The sequence below is a fragment of the Diorhabda sublineata genome, chromosome X (assembly GCF_026230105.1).
Source record: "Diorhabda sublineata isolate icDioSubl1.1 chromosome X, icDioSubl1.1, whole genome shotgun sequence".
NCBI classification, from domain to species: domain Eukaryota; kingdom Metazoa; phylum Arthropoda; class Insecta; order Coleoptera; family Chrysomelidae; genus Diorhabda; species Diorhabda sublineata.
This window is the reverse complement of record NC_079485.1, coordinates 36,623,455-36,641,390: the sequence shown is the minus strand read 5'-3', so window position 1 is coordinate 36,641,390 and position 17,936 is coordinate 36,623,455. Positions and strand designations below refer to the sequence as shown.

At 30.0% G+C, this 17,936-nt stretch overlaps 2 protein-coding genes across 8 annotated transcripts in view; one reads left to right on the top strand and one right to left on the bottom strand.

Moving 5' to 3' along the window:
• Positions 1 to 6,852: 6,852 nt before the first annotated feature.
• Positions 6,853 to 13,865, top strand: LOC130451774 (conserved oligomeric Golgi complex subunit 2). 3 transcript variants are annotated; one of them, XM_056791008.1, is made up of 7 exons: positions 8,000 to 8,183; positions 8,238 to 8,465; positions 8,725 to 8,988; positions 9,622 to 9,759; positions 10,795 to 11,237; positions 12,734 to 12,911; positions 13,685 to 13,865. In XM_056791008.1, exons 1-7 carry the CDS (start codon positions 8,139 to 8,141, stop codon positions 13,748 to 13,750), a joined length of 1,362 nt encoding a protein of 453 aa, XP_056646986.1. In that variant the 5' UTR covers positions 8,000 to 8,138; the 3' UTR covers positions 13,751 to 13,865. The 3 variants fall into 3 exon arrangements, with proteins under 3 accessions (XP_056646985.1, XP_056646984.1, XP_056646986.1); XM_056791007.1 differs by lacking the exons at positions 8,000 to 8,183; positions 8,238 to 8,465 and adding exons at positions 6,853 to 7,002; positions 7,316 to 7,512 and having other exon boundaries at positions 8,725 to 9,759; XM_056791006.1 differs by having other exon boundaries at positions 6,910 to 8,183; positions 8,725 to 9,759.
• Positions 13,835 to 17,936, bottom strand: part of LOC130451773 (protein unc-79 homolog) — a 62,996-nt gene continuing 58,894 nt past the window's right edge. For 4 of the 5 annotated variants that reach the window (XM_056791003.1, XM_056791004.1, XM_056791001.1 and 1 more), the window contains exons 30-32: positions 17,643 to 17,886; positions 15,469 to 15,732; positions 13,835 to 14,052 (exon numbers count right to left, since the gene is read on the bottom strand). In XM_056791003.1, coding sequence (XP_056646981.1) covers positions 13,855 to 14,052; positions 15,469 to 15,732; positions 17,643 to 17,886 — 706 coding nt within the window. In that variant the 3' untranslated portion in view covers positions 13,835 to 13,854. Of the gene's footprint in view, positions 14,053 to 15,468; positions 15,733 to 17,642; positions 17,887 to 17,936 lie in introns of those variants that run through there. The other variant, XM_056791005.1, reaches the window with a different exon arrangement.

The window sequence follows — 17,936 nt, the reverse complement described above, 5'->3', positions numbered from 1 at the left end:
ATTTTGCAATTAACAGAAACGTTAAAGCAGATAGGGAAGATTCGTCAGTTCACCAGAGATCATTGTTAAAGTAAAAATACACTTATCTCTAACTTTCTAACAATCGTTGAGATTTATAAGGGGATTTTAGTGATGACGGGTAATTACATGTTATTCAAAAATTACAAAATATTGAATTAGGAAATTTTGTATTAGATGGTTTTTGTACATTGAAAATAATATTTTTTTTTCACCAGAATTTTCAATTATATAGAAAGTAGGTATGTAATTTGTGTGTTAAATGGAACGTTCTGTTTATTTTTATAATTTCAGGATTCATTTTACACCAATTGTCTTTAATTAGTTCCATATGAATATTTTATCGTTTTGGAGATATTTATTTCATTATCTCTTCTAATTGAAGAATAGTTGTTCGCCAAATTATTGGTAATATGTATAACAAAACATAAAACGTATTTATTGCACATTATACACAGCTCACTATACTTTCTTTTGTTTTATTGTCGCAATTTCGATTCTGTATAAAATAATTTCTAATACAACCCTTCTACACAAGTTTTATTGCCAACAATGCTTTTTTAACATTTCTTTTTTTACCTATTTGATGATTAAACCTATGAATCACCCGACACAGAATCTTTCTTAAAAATCTGTATACGGGATGTTGTTAACTCACTCTATGCCGGTAGTGTTACTCAAGCAATCGAACGAGACAGAATTATTCTAAAAAGTGGGTTGATTATTTTGAAAACACAATGTTTTTAATGCGAAAAGTTGTATCATCATTACCATGTACCAGTACCATGATTGGGTATTGCTCTTCTAAGATTTTTCTCAGGCTCTTTACTTTTAGTTTTCCTTCCAATACCTGTATATCTGGAACATAATTCAATCAAACCTTATTGGATACAATTTTTTTCGTTCTCAAAATTTAAATTTATCAGACCACCCTGCTGTATCCTGAAAACGATTCGTATAAAAGAAATAAGTTCGACAATAATCCAAAGACCAACACTCATTTCCAAATCATATTAACCAAATATGCAGTGGCGTTTAGTTAATATACCATTTGCTTAGCTTCATAGACATTGTCACAAGTAACGATTAGTATTTCCATATATCTAAAGCGAAATGAATTTTATGTTACAGTCACTTTCGATCTCCAAACACTTAGGTTGATAAATCATCAATTATAAAATAATTATGGCTATGGATAATTTGATACAATAAATTGTATATTTGTAGTTGATTTGGTCATATTGGCCTCCTTTCACCTCTTTACTGTTGAATTATCCTTACAATATATAAATAAATAACAGTAATTGCACATATTACATTGAATTGACATTCTCTTGAAAATTTCTCCGATGCATTGGCTGGGATATGATGGAGCGTAGTAATTGCTCCATTTCTTGTTAACTATGTACAAATGATATAATTTAAAAAATGTGTTAATATACAAAATTGATCTAAATGTTTCGAACGTATGATACTTTTTATAACTTGTTCTACATCTTTCCACCAAATGGGCAAAACAATTTTTTTCAATTATTAACCCATTAGTGCCCACCAGTGCCTTAGCAGAAAACAAATATTAAATTAGGTTTTATTTACCAAAAATGTCCTCCTCAAACTTGTACTTGCAATAAAATTATTTTTTTTTGTTTATGCTTTCGAAAAAAAAATGTGTATCCAAATGAGATAATAAGTATTACCAAAAATGTTAAACTTTATATTTATTATTTTATATGTAAATTGTTATAACACTGTAAAATAAGAACTAAGAATGAAATATTTTGAAACAGTCTAGTTCAATGCACAGAGTCATATTACATTTTTTACATATCCATCTAGCCCTCATATGACACTGACGACATCTGAACTGGTTCTCAATTTTTTTAGGGAAATGCCCAATCAGATCATCCAAAATACTTCTTGGTAATGAACCAGAAGGTCTATTAGATGCAGATCTTCTTTGTATAGCCTTATTATATGTAGTGACGAGTAATACTTCTAACATATTGCAAAAGATCCGTTTTGTCATTAGGATAGATAATTTTATGTAATCCCCAGGAATTTACAATATTTATGTTTATCATGTGACTCAAGAGAATCCACCACCATTTTTTTACCGTGGATGGCAATTCTGTAATTATTGACTTCTTGGTCCATCAGATCAACACCGCCCATGAGGTGGTTGTAGTTTTTAAAAAGTTGCGGTTGAGGCACTGAAATTTTCTCCTTCCTTTTCGAAGACCATCTCTTTACTTGTGCCAAAGGTTCGACTGAATCATAGTTTGTAGCCATCGTTACTGCACTATTATCATTCCATCTGACAAATAAAAGTTGGTTTCTTTTGTCGTATTGAAAATCAAAAAAACCACGGCCTTCTCTTTTTTTTATTGTCTTGGCGGGTACAAGAGGACATTTCTTTGTACGATTGCCACGTACAGTTCCAGTAGCTCGTATTCTAATCTTTCTAAGTGCATTTAAAAGATCATGGCATGCAAAGTAATTGTCGAAAAATAGGACATGATCACTTGGGGCATCAATTATTTTCGCAAAATCAAGAACCACTCGTGAACCTAGTTGAAGCGAGGTTTTAATTTTAGGTGGTGCTTGAACAGATGACGGTTTAGCTCCACAATAGTTATCGAATGAATAACAAAATCCATCCGAGCTACACAACATCCAGTCCTTGTATCCGAACAGGTTTACCTCTTATAAATTGCTTCGCAGAGTGATGACCATAATATTTAACCATTACTTCGTCTATAGACAAGAATTTATTAAAAATTCCCCGTTGTTGAAACTTTGAGTTGAGAATGTTCATAAGCGGCCGAATTTTGTACATTTTTTTATTTCTGTAAATCTGTTTCAACTAATTGCATTTGTAATTATTGGAACTCCAACAACCTCATCAAGATTCCAATAAAGGCGCTCACGAGGTTATTTATGGTACACAGAAAAGAGAAGAACGCCAACGAAAATTTTTAACTCTTTGGTTGTTACAAAATTTTGATTGTTCTTAGATTCCGCATAAATGTTGGTTTGGTCGACAATATGTTGGACCACTTCGTCATCAAATAGTTTTTCGAAAATCTGTACAGCATTCAGCCCTATTAGATTTTGTCGAAGTTGTTCTAACCGAACTTCGGTTCCATCTGTGCTGTCCATCTCTAATACTGTAGGTACTTGCGTCCAATTAGGATTCCCCTTTAGAAGATGCCATCTCTCTAACAGTGGCATACTACCCAAATTTTCGGTTGAATTAGTTGGTTGCACATTTTGAAGTTCCGTCAGTGGCAGGCCATCTTCGTCTTCAAAATCAGACCTATCGAGACCAATTTCTACCTCACCTGGAATATCTGCTAGCAGATCTGCAGCTAATAAATCGTCTTCATCAAATTCTTCCTCGTCAGTTTGATAATCCACTTCTGGCGGAATTATAACGACATCAACTTCCAAATTAGCATTATTTGCTTGTTCAACAGCATCAATTGCATAAGCTAAGGTTTTGAATCTTTTACCATTAAAAGAGCTACTTGCAATTCCGTTGATGTGCATTGTAGAATGTTCCTGGAAAAATAGCCCAGTATAGTCGTGTGCCCAGTGCACTCAAATGAGTACACCTAGATTTACATCAGAATAACAAAAAAAACATAATATTGTAGGACTTTTTACATATGACCATATTATACCTTTAAAACATTTGTGACACATATATTCAATCACACTTATTTACAATGGCGGTTGTAGTGTATAATATCAACTCACCTCTAATTACATCAGCAATACGTAGAAGCGCGGTAAATATATTCACAGCCAAATCTAATTGATTCAAAATTATTGATAATCTCTGCCACAATTCTATTAAAATAACACTAATAAACAATGTTTTTATGTTACATTTACGAAATACGCCGTTGTATGGCGCTGAAATCGAGATAATTTAGGTGTACCCATTCGAGTACACTGGGCGCTAATGGGTTAATTTAATCGCATAATTCATTGGGAGTGTAAGAGAGAGAAGGGGGTTAAGATAAAACGGAAACAAAAAAGTAAAGGTTTACGACTATATTTTTTTTAAATATAACGTTGAGAAATTATGATTTAAAACAAAAAAAAACCTTGGCCTTAGACTCAGTTGAAGCGTTTTTGGTTAGGACAAAGTAGATATTTCGAAACGATATATTTATATAGAACTTATTTGAGAGAAATAGTTTAAATCTATAGTGAGATTCAAAAAGTTTATAGTATTGACAAACTTACTATCAACATAAAATAACGTAAACATGACTTTATTGGGATTTCATTTCGTATATCTCTGAAATATATGGTTGTTTACGTAATAATTTATATTGCAAACTGTACTGAACACACTGTTTACACTACCACTGCACACTCACAATTACACTGTCTGACGCTCGTTTTGATAAACAAGTTATTGTCTTCTGATATTGAAGGTAACGTGGTTATTGAAACGCACATCAGACAGTGTATTTGTGAGTGTTGTTGTTGTGGTAGTATAAACAGTGTGTTCATTATGAATCAGAATTGTATTGATTTATTGATTTATCATGTTTGTGAATATAAGTATGCTTTATATGTGTGTTCCAGATAAATATTTTTTGCAAAAATAATTTATGACCTATTTATAATAATTTAATGTATGGACCAAATTTTGTATCCTATTAATAATAATTTAATATCAATTTAATAATTTCCTTCACTTTGAAAGGTATTTTTTAATTCATTCAAAATCATCCATCCAAGAAAATGTTAAGACAAAGCTACATTTCACAAGCTGTCTTAAAATTGATACCAGTTCTTTCTAAACATGAATCGAAGGACTAAAACCAACGAAATTTCTGTAAATATGCAAACGTTAGTAAAACTGAAGTCAGCTCACAAACAATCATCTGCATACTTTTATGAATAATTTTAATCCATCATATGCCAGTGCTGTAGCTAGAGACTATGCAGTAAAATTTTCATATCAAAGACAAGCTCATCCAAAAGCTAAGGGAAGACTCGAACAGGAATCATAAATAACCATACTTTTTATGAATGGAAAAATGTCACTAAAGGATACGGTTAATAAATGTAATATTTAAATTTCTCAAATGACAATCCATGTTTGGATCAAGTTCAAATTGAGTTGTTGGTTCCAACATAATGTGAATCCAGCATATCATAGTAGACAATTGAGAACTTTACTCAATCAAAAATTTAGTAGCTCGTATCAACGCTTCTGTGAAGTTTATAAACGAGAACATACTTCAAAGATTCAATGATTAATCGGCACTAGCTGAATTATATATGTAGAGTTGCAACTTTTAAATGTAAGTACATTAACAGCTTTAGCGATGTCCAGATGTCCATATGTATGTATTATCCTTATCTAAGTTTTTCAAACATATAGACATTTATTGTATATTTAAGCCATTATATTAATTTGGAAACAATCTAGTCAAGTAAGGCACTGTTACAAATCAAAATAGAAAAAAACATTATGCTAGATTATATTTCTGTAAAACGCCCGTTTTTGTTAGTAAACAGTTTTGTTGGACGTATTTATTTTTTCAATTAACACCTAATATCACCATATACAATGGTTCCACTTAGCATATGAAAAACTCAAAATTTCTGCATGGTATAAAACATAAAATGCCGCTATCGACGATTAAAATTTTTAGTTGTATACACTATGTCTCCAAATGTTTACAATGACTATTTTGTACATTTTCCTAATTTTAACTCTACAATAGTAATAATTCATAACTACATTAAATTATGAAAACTTCCAAGTATATGCAAATGTTGAAAATACATTCAAGAATCAACTTGAAAAAAACCGTTGCAAATTATATATATCTATGATGTAAAATCCCATACATTCTCCTCTTCTCCTTATGCTGCTCCAAAATGTAGGCAAACTGAAATTTATTCACACATTAAAAATTAAAAACTACGATAAGAAGTGGAGTTTTCAAAACTGAAGCAACACAGATCTCATTATTTGATGCGGTATGGGATATTATAAGTACTTTTGAAGCATTTTTGTGACGCAATACCTACACTAACCAAATATATTACTATCGCCGCGGAAGATATTTTAATTTTACTTTAATGTAAATTAGTTAAACATCCCACTAAAAAATTCAATGACTTACAAATTGTAACATAACATCTCAAAGCTTTTACTTTTTTTTTCTGTTTGCAATTTGTTATTATTTACTCATACACTCATAACGCTGCCTAATCCATTCCACTTTAGTTTAGGATTATAACGCTTTACACTAAGTGGAACGGGAAATACTGAGGTCGTGAACTGAACGTGTTCGTCTCGAGGGCTTAGTGGATATCGATTAAAAGATAATGTATACAATTAAGGGCCATTGACATACGTCCAATATTATTAGGGTGTATTCCACTAAGCACTAACGACAATCACGTTCACGACCACGATCTTTCCCGTTCTACTTGATCCAGAGCGTTACAATCGTAAATCCGAAAGGAATGGCTTATAAGGCATTTTGAACGCTGAGATAAATATTAACTAATGACAAAACAGAAAAAATGAAGCGAAAGCTTTAAGAGGTTATGTTATAATTTGTAAGTTATGAAATTTTTTCGTGGAGTAAACTAATTTCCATTAAAGGAAAATCAAAATATCTTCTATGGTAATAGTAAAATATTTGATGGTGCGTCACAACAATGCTTCAAAAGAACTTATAATATCACATACTGCATCAAATAATGAGATATATTCTCATGGTTGCATGGTTTTGAAAATTCTGCTAATTCTGGACAATGGTCGTCGTGAACGTTAGACATGACGTCATGAGTGACGTTCTCGTCGCGACCACAACGACTTTAGTTGCCATGTGGAACTCCGAAAAGAATATTTCAGGTGCCGTAAAGCCTTAGTGAAATGCTCCGTTAGAAGTGTGTTAAGATATTATTGTCATAGAATGGAAATTTATATTGAAATAGAAAGTAGGTACATCGAGGCCTTATTCATTTGAAAGAAAAGTTTTTATCTACAATTTTTTTACGAAAATTTTTGAATTATTATCTATCACTATTCATGTTAAATTGTGAAATAATTTGAAGATATGTTTTAAATGTTGTGAACATCAACAAAATGTTGCAACACAGAAGTTGACTAACTTGATAACAAATTATTCTACTGTTCATGAAATAATAGTTTAAAATCTAAATATATTTTCTTGATAATTATTTTTTAAGTTATAAAATAGTTATATATGTATTTTATTTTTGAGTATAATTTTCAAAATATCCGGTTTAGGACTGATTTTCTTAATGCCGATGACTACATTTTATGTGTAACCAGAATGCCAGATTATTTTTTAAAAAGTTCTTATGAATAAATTATCTCAATAATAAATGCTTCGACATTAAGCAGACATTGTACTCGCTATGATGTAGAAACCAAAATAATAAATAAGGAGTATGAAGATCAAGGTTAATCACCGGCTTCATCAGGTAAGGTCATGCTAATCGTATTTTGAGATGCCTTAATTTCAGTATATTATCGAAGTCTATAAAAGTCTTGAGTCTATAAAAGTAAAACGTTAAAGGGTGGTGCGCAAAGGTGTTCTCTTGTATTAAGATAACCTAGGTCGATATTGCAACGGCCATATTAATCTCAAACAAGCTTTGTATCAGTTGAGTATTTGCTATATTCTTCAGATTTGGCTCCCAGCATTCTGTTTTCAAAACATGCATGGTAAATGAGACAATAAAATCATATTTATTAAAAAAAATTGTTACGAGGATTTCAATACATAACATTTTCAATAAAATGAGTGGCAGATAATAAGACACTAACACTTAAAGATCCTCCAGGTACTTAAAGATGAATTATTGCAATAAACCATAGGCACACTAAATAAACTCCAAGCTCCAGTTATAAATTTCTTTTATTTTGTCCTCTTTAGCTCCATCCTCCTTATATTGTCCCTCTTGCACTGTGTTGGCATCGATTTAAAATCGTTTGGCCTCGTCCATAACTTATCATAGGTCGATGGATGTCGCTTAAATTAACCTCAAATAATTGAATGATGTTGACGTTTTATGTTTAGATATGAAAATAATTTAAAACGCTAAAAATGTCTTTGAATGAAGTAGTTTCCTGGAAAGAATCGTTCTTTAAAGTAATTATATATAATCTAATCATCGTTAAAGACTTTGAACACTTATGTTTTTAGGATGATTTTAATGTCGATATCAGCCTATCAAAATTTACCCTAAAATCCGATTTAGAAACATTGAAAAGGGATTTAAAAAGTTATGGCACTGAATTACAGCAGCAAATGACTGAAATTCTTAAGAATGAAACAGAAGCAATCGTAAATTTAGCAGAGTATTTAACAAATTTAAATGCCAAGATTGAACATCTATCACTTCCATTTTTTCAATTAAGAGAGGAGATCATGGTAACCTTTATAAACATTTACGAGAAGAATCAGTGCTTGCTATTCATCTAATTTGAAATTTATATTCTAAACCAATTATTTTTAGACAAAATTAGATATATCATTTCATGAATATATTACTTGTGCTTTCTTATTACAATCTTCTACATATTAAAAGTTCAAGATTCAATAAATTAACAATGGATATTTTGTAGCATTGATGTAATAGCATCTATTTAATAATATGTGAAGTTATTAATTAGGTTCTGTTTTATTCTAGGCCCTGCTCAAATTGATAAAAACAGCTGAAATGAGCTACAAAATGATGTTGTATGGTATAAAAAATAACAATACTAACAAGAATAATTTAAATTTAAAACTTGGAGCTATATCTTCATCTGTATACATAGACAAAATGCTCAAATCTTCAGCAGATTCTTTTGAGGATATAATAAGTCTGGAGCATATAGTTGCTAAATACTCATTCCAGAGAAGTTATATGGATGAATTGAATATTATAACAACAGATATGAAAGATATAATGGTAAATATTGAAAATCGGTTGGTAAATATTATTAATAAGAAGTTTCTTAAAGCTGTTGAAAATGAGGATACTGTTACTATTACAAAATGTTTAAGAATGTATGAAAATTTAAAAAAACAAGATGAAGCACAAGACATATATAGAATTGAAGTAGTAAAACCTTATTTGCGAAAATTATTCAATCAAAAAGGTACAGAAAAGTCTAGCCAAAACTTAGATCAAATTTATGATAAAGTAGTGTATTTCATTGATACTGAAATGGATGTTCTTAATAGAGTATTAGAATCAAATGGTGATTTTAAGAAAATTAATTTTGTTTATAACAGCTTTTGGAAAGAGTTTGATAAGCAATCACGTGAAGGTTTACCATATATTACTGCTCCGGGCAATCCTGAATTGTTCCAAAAAAGATATAAAAGTACGTATGAAATATTATTGAAGATTGCAACAAAATGTGGTGATAAAAACATTGTAATAGAAGATGACACCTTTATAGAACATTTGAAACGTTTCAACTTACCTGTTTATCTTGAAATTCGATATCAAAGAATAGCAGGAGACTTTGAAACTGCTATTTATTTTGAAAATAATGAATTTGTTTCTCCCAATAATGAAATTTCTTGTTACTTGAAGCCTACTGTAGCTCTTTGGAAAGCCGTTTCTCAATGTTTCCATGAAGATATTTATTTGGACCAACTTGCTGATCAGTTTGTCAAGTTATCCATGTTAACCTTATCTAGATATTTAAAATGGTGTGAAACTACTTTACAGGTAAGTTAAAATTTATTGATTTATACATATACTCTCATGTCAAATGTAGATACTAATGTAATTTTATGTTTGTATAACCTAATTTATCTAGCTAGCACCCTACAGGTGTTACTGTTTAATCAGTTTTTAACTGCTGAGTTAAATTGTTTACTATAAACCCACGTCATTTCTTTTTGTCAAATTTAATAGCAAATTCAAAAACTATGAGGTATTTCCAAATATATGAGTCACTAGTATTTACAGAAAGATCGATTTGGTTTTTGTCAACTCAGTTTTGAAGAACTATTAATATCAACAACAAAAATTATCCAGTTTTATGATATATGCAATGCAATTATTCTGAGATTGTTTTGAATTTCATGACATGCATGATTCTATTTGTTTTGCAGCAAGTGGTCTTCACCTCGAGTATATGTTACAAAATTCAGTAATTTTCTTGCTGTTTACAATTTCAATTTTTTCAGGAAATTAAATTAAGTTGATCAAAAATCTTATTTTTTTCACAACTGAGCATAATACCAACTTCAATTATGAGTATTTTTTTTTTGAGAATATCTTAGAGACTTCTAATTCACCATAAAATTTTTAAAAAGGTTGATACATAAAAAATTTACCAAAAGACTTGAGAAACCTAATCATAGGACACGAGGAACTCGACTATCTCAAGGTCTTTGATCCAGGAGGAAACTACGATATTATCTGCAATTCTGGAGAGTCTCCTTGGGTTAGGGCGACAAAGAGGATACCTAGACAAAAAAAGGAGGCATCTGCATTTTTAGTATCAGTATCAAATTTAAGTAGTTATTATTCTCTATCTTTCTGGATATATAGATAAGTGGGGTAAGAAGTCTCTGGTATGTTCATATAAATTGCATCAGTACTAAATAGGCAAAATTTATGGCTTGTGGTTTATATGAAAACAGGATATGAATAGTTTTATGCATTTTGTAAATGTTTCAAAATATTTCTTATTTCTTTACAAGTATTTTATTTGCATATTTGAAGCTTTCAATAAGGATATTTTTTTTATTTCAGAGTAATTTCAGTACACATCAAAGTACAGAACAATTTATAATGAATTGTTTAATTGACTTTAGCATTGTGGAAAAATTTATGTGCCCAGCAATAGAAACTCCAGCTGACATCAACAATACAGTTTATAAAATACTTGATAGTTCAGTTGTAATTTTGGTTCCCAAGATAGTTAAAGCTAACTTGAAGTCAATAACAAACGTTCTAAACCTTATGAAAAGTAGTCTAGTTAAAATGAAAGTGGAAGAAATTTGTTATCAGCTTCAACATGTTGAGGCTATACCTAGGTTATACAGGAGAACAAACAGAAGCATTCCTAAAGAAGCTAGTCCTTACATGGTGGAAGCAGTTAAACCAATAACCACATTCCATAGTGCATTCCAGAATGTTATAAGTCATAAGTCCACTGAAATTTTGAATGATATTATACTACAAGTGACCAAACAGTAAGTTTGTTTTTAATTTACATTTGATTATGAAATTCTAAATTCGTTGAGTGTAGGTACAAAGATAATGGATGTAATTTCTGTTTGTATATTGGTAAGTCTAGATACTTATTGCATTATGTACCAACAAACAATAAATAATTTTCTTAAATAAGCAACTTCTCTTTGGTCATCTAGAATTATTCATATCTTTTTGTTGATAATTTTAACTTTAACATGCTACCCTCACTTAAGTTTAATTGATAAAAGGTCTCCTCTCTAGCCTAGAAAATTCAAAAGATTTAAAACAAAAGTCACCCTTCTATCTAAACCCACTAAAAACACACTGTGTGGACATGTCTCTCTCCAAAAAATGTCTACCTATGTTCACTCTGTTCCAAATGACCTATCATTCTCACAATTAGATTGAATTGGCTAACTAGTGAATGGAGCTTCAAGATGGTAAAGAATTCACCAAGTGTTGATTATTGTTGAAGTAATTTTGCTTCTAATTTACTATTGTTAATTTCACTACAATCTACCTTTTTTACTATAGTTTATTTGGAAATGCATGATAGCAGTTTTTATGGTAAAGTGTAAATCAGGTTTTAAAACAGAAAAAAATACGAGTATATATATTTTGATACCTTTTCTGAATTTTCACTACCGCCAAAATCTTTTAATACTTATTAAACTGAAAATGAGCAAACCATACGGTAGTAACCAATAATTCTATACCTCAGTGATCAAGAACTCGAAATTACTTCATTATAAAAAATGATTAACTGTCGATATTAAGTACCCACATTTCTTTTTACTAAAATAAATAAAAAATGAGTATACACATCACTAAATTTATATGGATATATAAGGTATAACAATGAACGGTTAAATTGCACTTTAATTTCACATGAATATAATTAGACGTTTGTAATCATTTTCACTGCACAAATCAATTGATCAATATAGCTTTTTATCATAGCCTATTATTCCAAAATTCACAACTCTACATGTTACAATCACAAGATTATGCAAATAGAAATGTAAATCTTGATTAAAAAATTAACAACTTTCAATTGTTATTTTAAACATCTAGATATTACATACTTACCCGTTTTTAGGAAGAAAATTAAGTATTTTGTTTTGGAACCAAGTCATGCTAAACGTTATATTTTATATTGGGGTCAAAAAAATTTGCTATCATTCATTTTCAAATAAATTATACAAAGATAAATTCAAATGTTGTGATGTAATATGACACTATTTCATGAACCAACATTGAATTTGTGAAGGTAAAATTACATTCCACTACTTATAAAATATTTAACATCCAATCTAATAATTTCGTGGTCCGCCAAAACTTTCTAAGTCTTTTTAATATTTTTAATATTTCTTGTTAGCCTTTCTGCATCCAGATATTTTTATACAAATTTATAATCTTCTAATGAATTTTTTGAATTCATGGGACTGATGTTTGAAGAAAGATTGAGTATTAAATTTAGTTGTATTATTTTTAGGTATTTGGAGTTAGTGCAAGGTGTGTTAAGATCTGTTTGCAAAACTGAAGAATCTTTGAGAAGATTAAAAAGTCGAAATGTAACTACAGAAGAAATTTCCCCGCAACTCGATTCGGGATCAGATGAAAAGAAAATTCGAGAACAGATTAAGCTTGATGTTGCTTATTTTCTTAATAAGGTAACTTTCGTATTTTTGTCTAAAGTAGTTTATAAACTTTACTTCTAAGCAACCATAAAATAATTTAATATAGATATGAAAGGGAAGGCTCAAAAGTAATCGAAATTTGAACAACATCGTTATTTATTGCATTATTTCCTACAACATTAACGTTATTTAACTTGTTGAAAGCATTGTAATTCTTGTCTCATAATAATTTTCCTGAATAATTTGCCATTTAAGTTATATTTAACAGAACATATCTCTATTCATTTTAACAAGTTTAGTTAACAAACTATATATTTCTTAGTGAACATACTGCAACTGTGAGTGTTGTGTTCAGTATGAATATCACTAACGGTTCCAGAAATAATATATACTTAGTACATTTTTGTTTATGGCTTCAACTCTGTTGTAGCGTACGATCTAAAAATTAGTAATTAAAATTACTCTTTGTACCAGGTACCATTTTCAATAACTTATTACTTTATTGTATTCTATTACTTTATTGTATTCTATTCTTTAAGTTCTAAATAATATAAAGTGTTGCTAGAATATGCCATGGGAATTATCCACATTTCCAGTTATACAGGTGTTAATCTATTTTTTGATCTGTTATTGGTTTGTATTTTTGATAACATATAGTAATAATTGGACTTGTTGTCCTCATGAATAAACCATCTGTCTTGTACTAACTACATTGTAAGTAATTTCTTTTAAATTGTAAGAGTAGGAGAGTGAGAACGTTCAAATTTCGATATTAATCCTATTAATTTTATGTATTTTATTTTTAGTTACAACCACTGGGATCAATAGAATCCAGACAAATAATGGATGTTTTAAAAAAAGAGACACACTAAGATGCGTCATCAAATGAAAATTGTATTGTTATTGTTTTTAGTTAATTTATCACAACTCTGGATGTTTGTTTAAATAAAATATACTTTACAAATAAACTGTTTATTTATAATGAATAGAACTGTGTCGCTGTCGATGATTGTAGTTCAATCTGTCCCATTTTGAATTGTAATCTTTGTAGCCATTTCAGTAGCATTGGATTATATAAATTCACTACTTTCAGCTTCTCTGGTATAGCTTCTTGAATTACTGTCGGTGGAAAGTTACGACAATTTTGGAGTCTTACTTGTAAATGACCTGGCAACTGGAAAAGTTGAAAATGTAGGCTAATATTGTTTATTGGTGTATACAATTATTGTGGTATGATAAAATAAATAAGATATTAATTTAACAATATAGTTCCAAATAAGAAAAAAAGTGCGAATTTAACAATTATTTGTATGGCACACTATTGAATTATTATTAAGACGCCATTATTTGAATATATATGACAGTGTTTTAATAAGAAAACTTGAATATTTTATAAATTTTATTTTGAAAAAATTTCAACTCAACAATTTTATTCCCATTGCTCGTTCATAATTTTCATATGATACAGGTTACCTAAATCCCCAAACGGAAAATTCAATAGACATAAACAATTAGTAAATAAGGGCCACTTTCAATCCAATATAGAGGGTGTTGCTCAAAAATATTCTAACTTTTACTATTATTTTCTGAAGTTGTTTATAGTACAAACAAACCGAGTGTTGAATTATTATTGACAATTCTTGCTCAAACATTGAACCCAAATTCTATAACCATGGATTATAATGAATTAAATCAAATTGAATCAGGGCGATAATATCATTTTATAATTATGTCATCGACTACTAGCGGACCATAGTCTCTTTTTGGTTGGTAGTTATCTATCTAGAATTACCTTTCAGTTTGAATGAACTTTAGCACGAATGATGTAATAGAAAGAAAGAATCGTTCGGCTGGTGAATTACCTTTATATTAATAATCTTGTGCACACTACAATAAGTGGTTTTAATATGGTAATATTTATGTTATTGTGGACAAAAATTATGAGTTGCAACAAGAGTGCTATAAATATCTACTTAAATACTTTTAGTACTATACTTTTTCAAAAGTATATGAAAAATGGACATTTTTTCGATAAAACTGAATTTTCATAAATAGAGTTGAAACACTTCCAAGAACAATGCGCATAATAATAATTTTATTGTGATGAATACAAAGTTTGAGGGATTTAGGTGATCTCAAATAGTATTTTATTTTGTTCAATTGTTGTTTCAATAAACATGAGTGATTGGCATAGTATTAAAATACATGATATTTACTCATATACTCATTGACATAGAAATTTTACACCCAGAAGGAATATTTTCTTGACTTTAATTTTCTTGAAACAGTTTCATTAAGTAGGTCTAGGTTTTTGGAAAACCAAGATTCTTGATTGGGTAGATCACCTATCAGCTGTTTGCAGATCATAACCCAGAACCAGATTTTTATCACAGTTTCCACGAAGTTGCTTAGACTTCTTCTGTGTACAGAAGTGTATTCATCAATGGGATATGCAACACATTATTCATCTCTTCTCTGGGTACATGTTATTAAAATGTCTTGTAAATGTTATAAATTCATATCGCATTGTGAAAAGAACAAGATGGATAAATTATTCCTTCCGGGTGTAGCACAGAGTACATTTATATACCTGTAACTGGTTTGAGCAGAGTACTGGAGTCCAAAGCGGTAGTAACTTCCCTACAAAGGTCGACTGACACTCCAATAGTGCTTCTAACATACTCAGAAAATGTAGACTCACTATTTCACATAACATTTTAGATTGTTGAATTAATTGTAATATACATGGCGTTACCTTTCCCCAAAAATCAAAAAGAATATTCATTGTTACGTTGTATGCTTCTGTTATTGGTATGTTATTACTCAAACCTTGTTCTAAGTAGATAGTCCAGAGCTAAAAATATATTGATACAAAATTAAACAACCGTCAAATCATGACCATGTACGAAAGTTAATTGACTTTGTCCTTTATATCTCATTCTTTATTTATTGATGTATAACATAATCAAAATGTTAACAATCGGTTCAAAAGTTGTGGCAAATTAGGGATAATACACAATAATTAAATCTTATTTATGAGGGTAAAATTGGTGGAAACACTGTACGAAATATTTATGGCACCTCTATCTATCTTATTACTAATAATAATGGATTATCAAATGTATACATATCACATATTAGCTGGTGCTTATCGAACCCAGACAGAGAATTTTATGATTCCGACTGTCGTGTTCGATTTTCGGTGAAAACTTGTATTTTTATTACTTCTGCGATGTACCTTAATTTATAACTTCATATTTTTTCTATGTTCATAGACTCCAATTCAGTTGTGTTATAGATTTTAAGTATTTCAATAATATTTATTGAGCAGTGATCAGAAAGCAAAACATAAGAATTTTACTTGAAATTTTAATACAGATAAACTATTTTTAAGCCAAAAAATACCAAAATCGCAAGCTAAGTAACTTCCTTTTATTACCAAATTGTTTTATAAATATCATATAACTACTACGTGAGCAACATTATACGTTTTAAGGGTAATTTCGAGTACATATTAGCTTATTGTACCTTTCGGTGAACGATGTATGTTTTATAAACGTTTATTCTACCCGATTTCCAAGCTTTCATAAAACAGCTTTATTGTTGGAACTTCAAGAGAAACGGTAGTCATTTAATACATACTATTCTTATAAACTTTACAAGAATAGACGAATTAACGTATTGTTACAGAATTTTTATCCTTCTAGTTGAACGTCCCAATAAATAGCAAAAAAAAGTTATCGAATTTTGGAAGCTTGCCACAAAAATTTATTACATAGATAAGAAATGGGTGAAGCGATGACATACGACAAAGAAAGTATGATACAACAATGATTTAATAATCATAAGAGGGAGGCTAAAGATGGAATTAATGGATATTACATTAGTAACTCACTAATATCAAAAAATTCGCAGTGGATCAAATGGCATTAGTATTAAGATTACATCCTTAACATTGCTAATTAAACCCTATGGTGTTAATATATGCGCAAATAAAAAAACATGCGTTATGAACATACAGAACATTTGAAATGGCGGATGAATAACATTATAATAGCAAGAAGCTATTCAAAAAGTCACTGCTGAAGGTTGTAAGAAACTCATCAATTAAGTTCTCAAAGAAAAACAAAAAATGTAGGATTTAAATAACCAGAATAAATAAAATATTAAACCAGTTGTTTTTACGTTACTAATGACGATAGTAGTAGTCACAGTGGCGAATCTGAGGACTTTATATGCTGTTATTCACTTTTCTATTTTGCATATAAATATAAAAATATATTTTTTCTATTTGTTCTGTATTAAAACCACAATTTTTGAACAATGGTTCTTGATTTTCAGAGTATGCAGATATTTTTATTGAACATGCTTTTGTGGAATGTAAAATGAGCTTTTCCTCATTCAGATAAAACAACGCAATTCAAAACTTTTACACACCTCAAAACCTACCTATTAAGTTGGATTTATAAATTCTTACTATCGCGGCCGCGATGATGCTCTTGTCATTATGTTCGACTTCACGTTGGCTAGGCGTTGGAACGCGAGCTTTTTAATTTATGTTACGGGAACGAGGGCGCCAACGCGGACGCGAGCGTAAAAGTTTATGCATTGATCTTTTTAAACTAACTAACGTGTAAAGTTCTCAGTTTGTAAAGAAAATTATAGATTTATTTTGATTATTTTTTAACAACGCCACAATCTAATACGCATGCCCATTGAGTATGAAAGATAAGCCATATTAAGCATGTATCCAAAAATATTTACCTGACATAAAATAAATGTATGAAATAAAGAAGACATATGCAAGATCGACGCTTTTGGTTGTTCGGCGAACCCTGCCATTATTATTTGAATGTGGTCAGCTATTTGACAAGATGCTTCTTGTGGAATTGGTTGACTTGATATCTGACAGTTATTGTTACCTTGTAATGCTGTATGTGTTAATGAGCCTAAGAGTAGCCATGACAAAAGTCTTATATGTCCTATACATTCGATAAATTCTCTTGGGCTGTAAAAAGAACATTCATTGTTATAGTCCGGGAGGCAGCGTTGTATTTT

Excerpts from the sequence above, each read along its gene's own strand:
- LOC130451774 (XM_056791006.1), top strand. The coding sequence starts at position 8,139 with ATGTCTTTGAATGAAGTAGTTTCCTGGAAAGAATCGTTCTTTAAA. Across the intron at positions 8,184-8,237 it reads GGAAAGAATCGTTCTTTAAA|GATGATTTTAATGTCGATAT; the intron begins GTAATTATATAT and ends TTATGTTTTTAG. Across the intron at positions 12,912-13,684 it reads TTGCTTATTTTCTTAATAAG|TTACAACCACTGGGATCAAT; the intron begins GTAACTTTCGTA and ends TTTTATTTTTAG.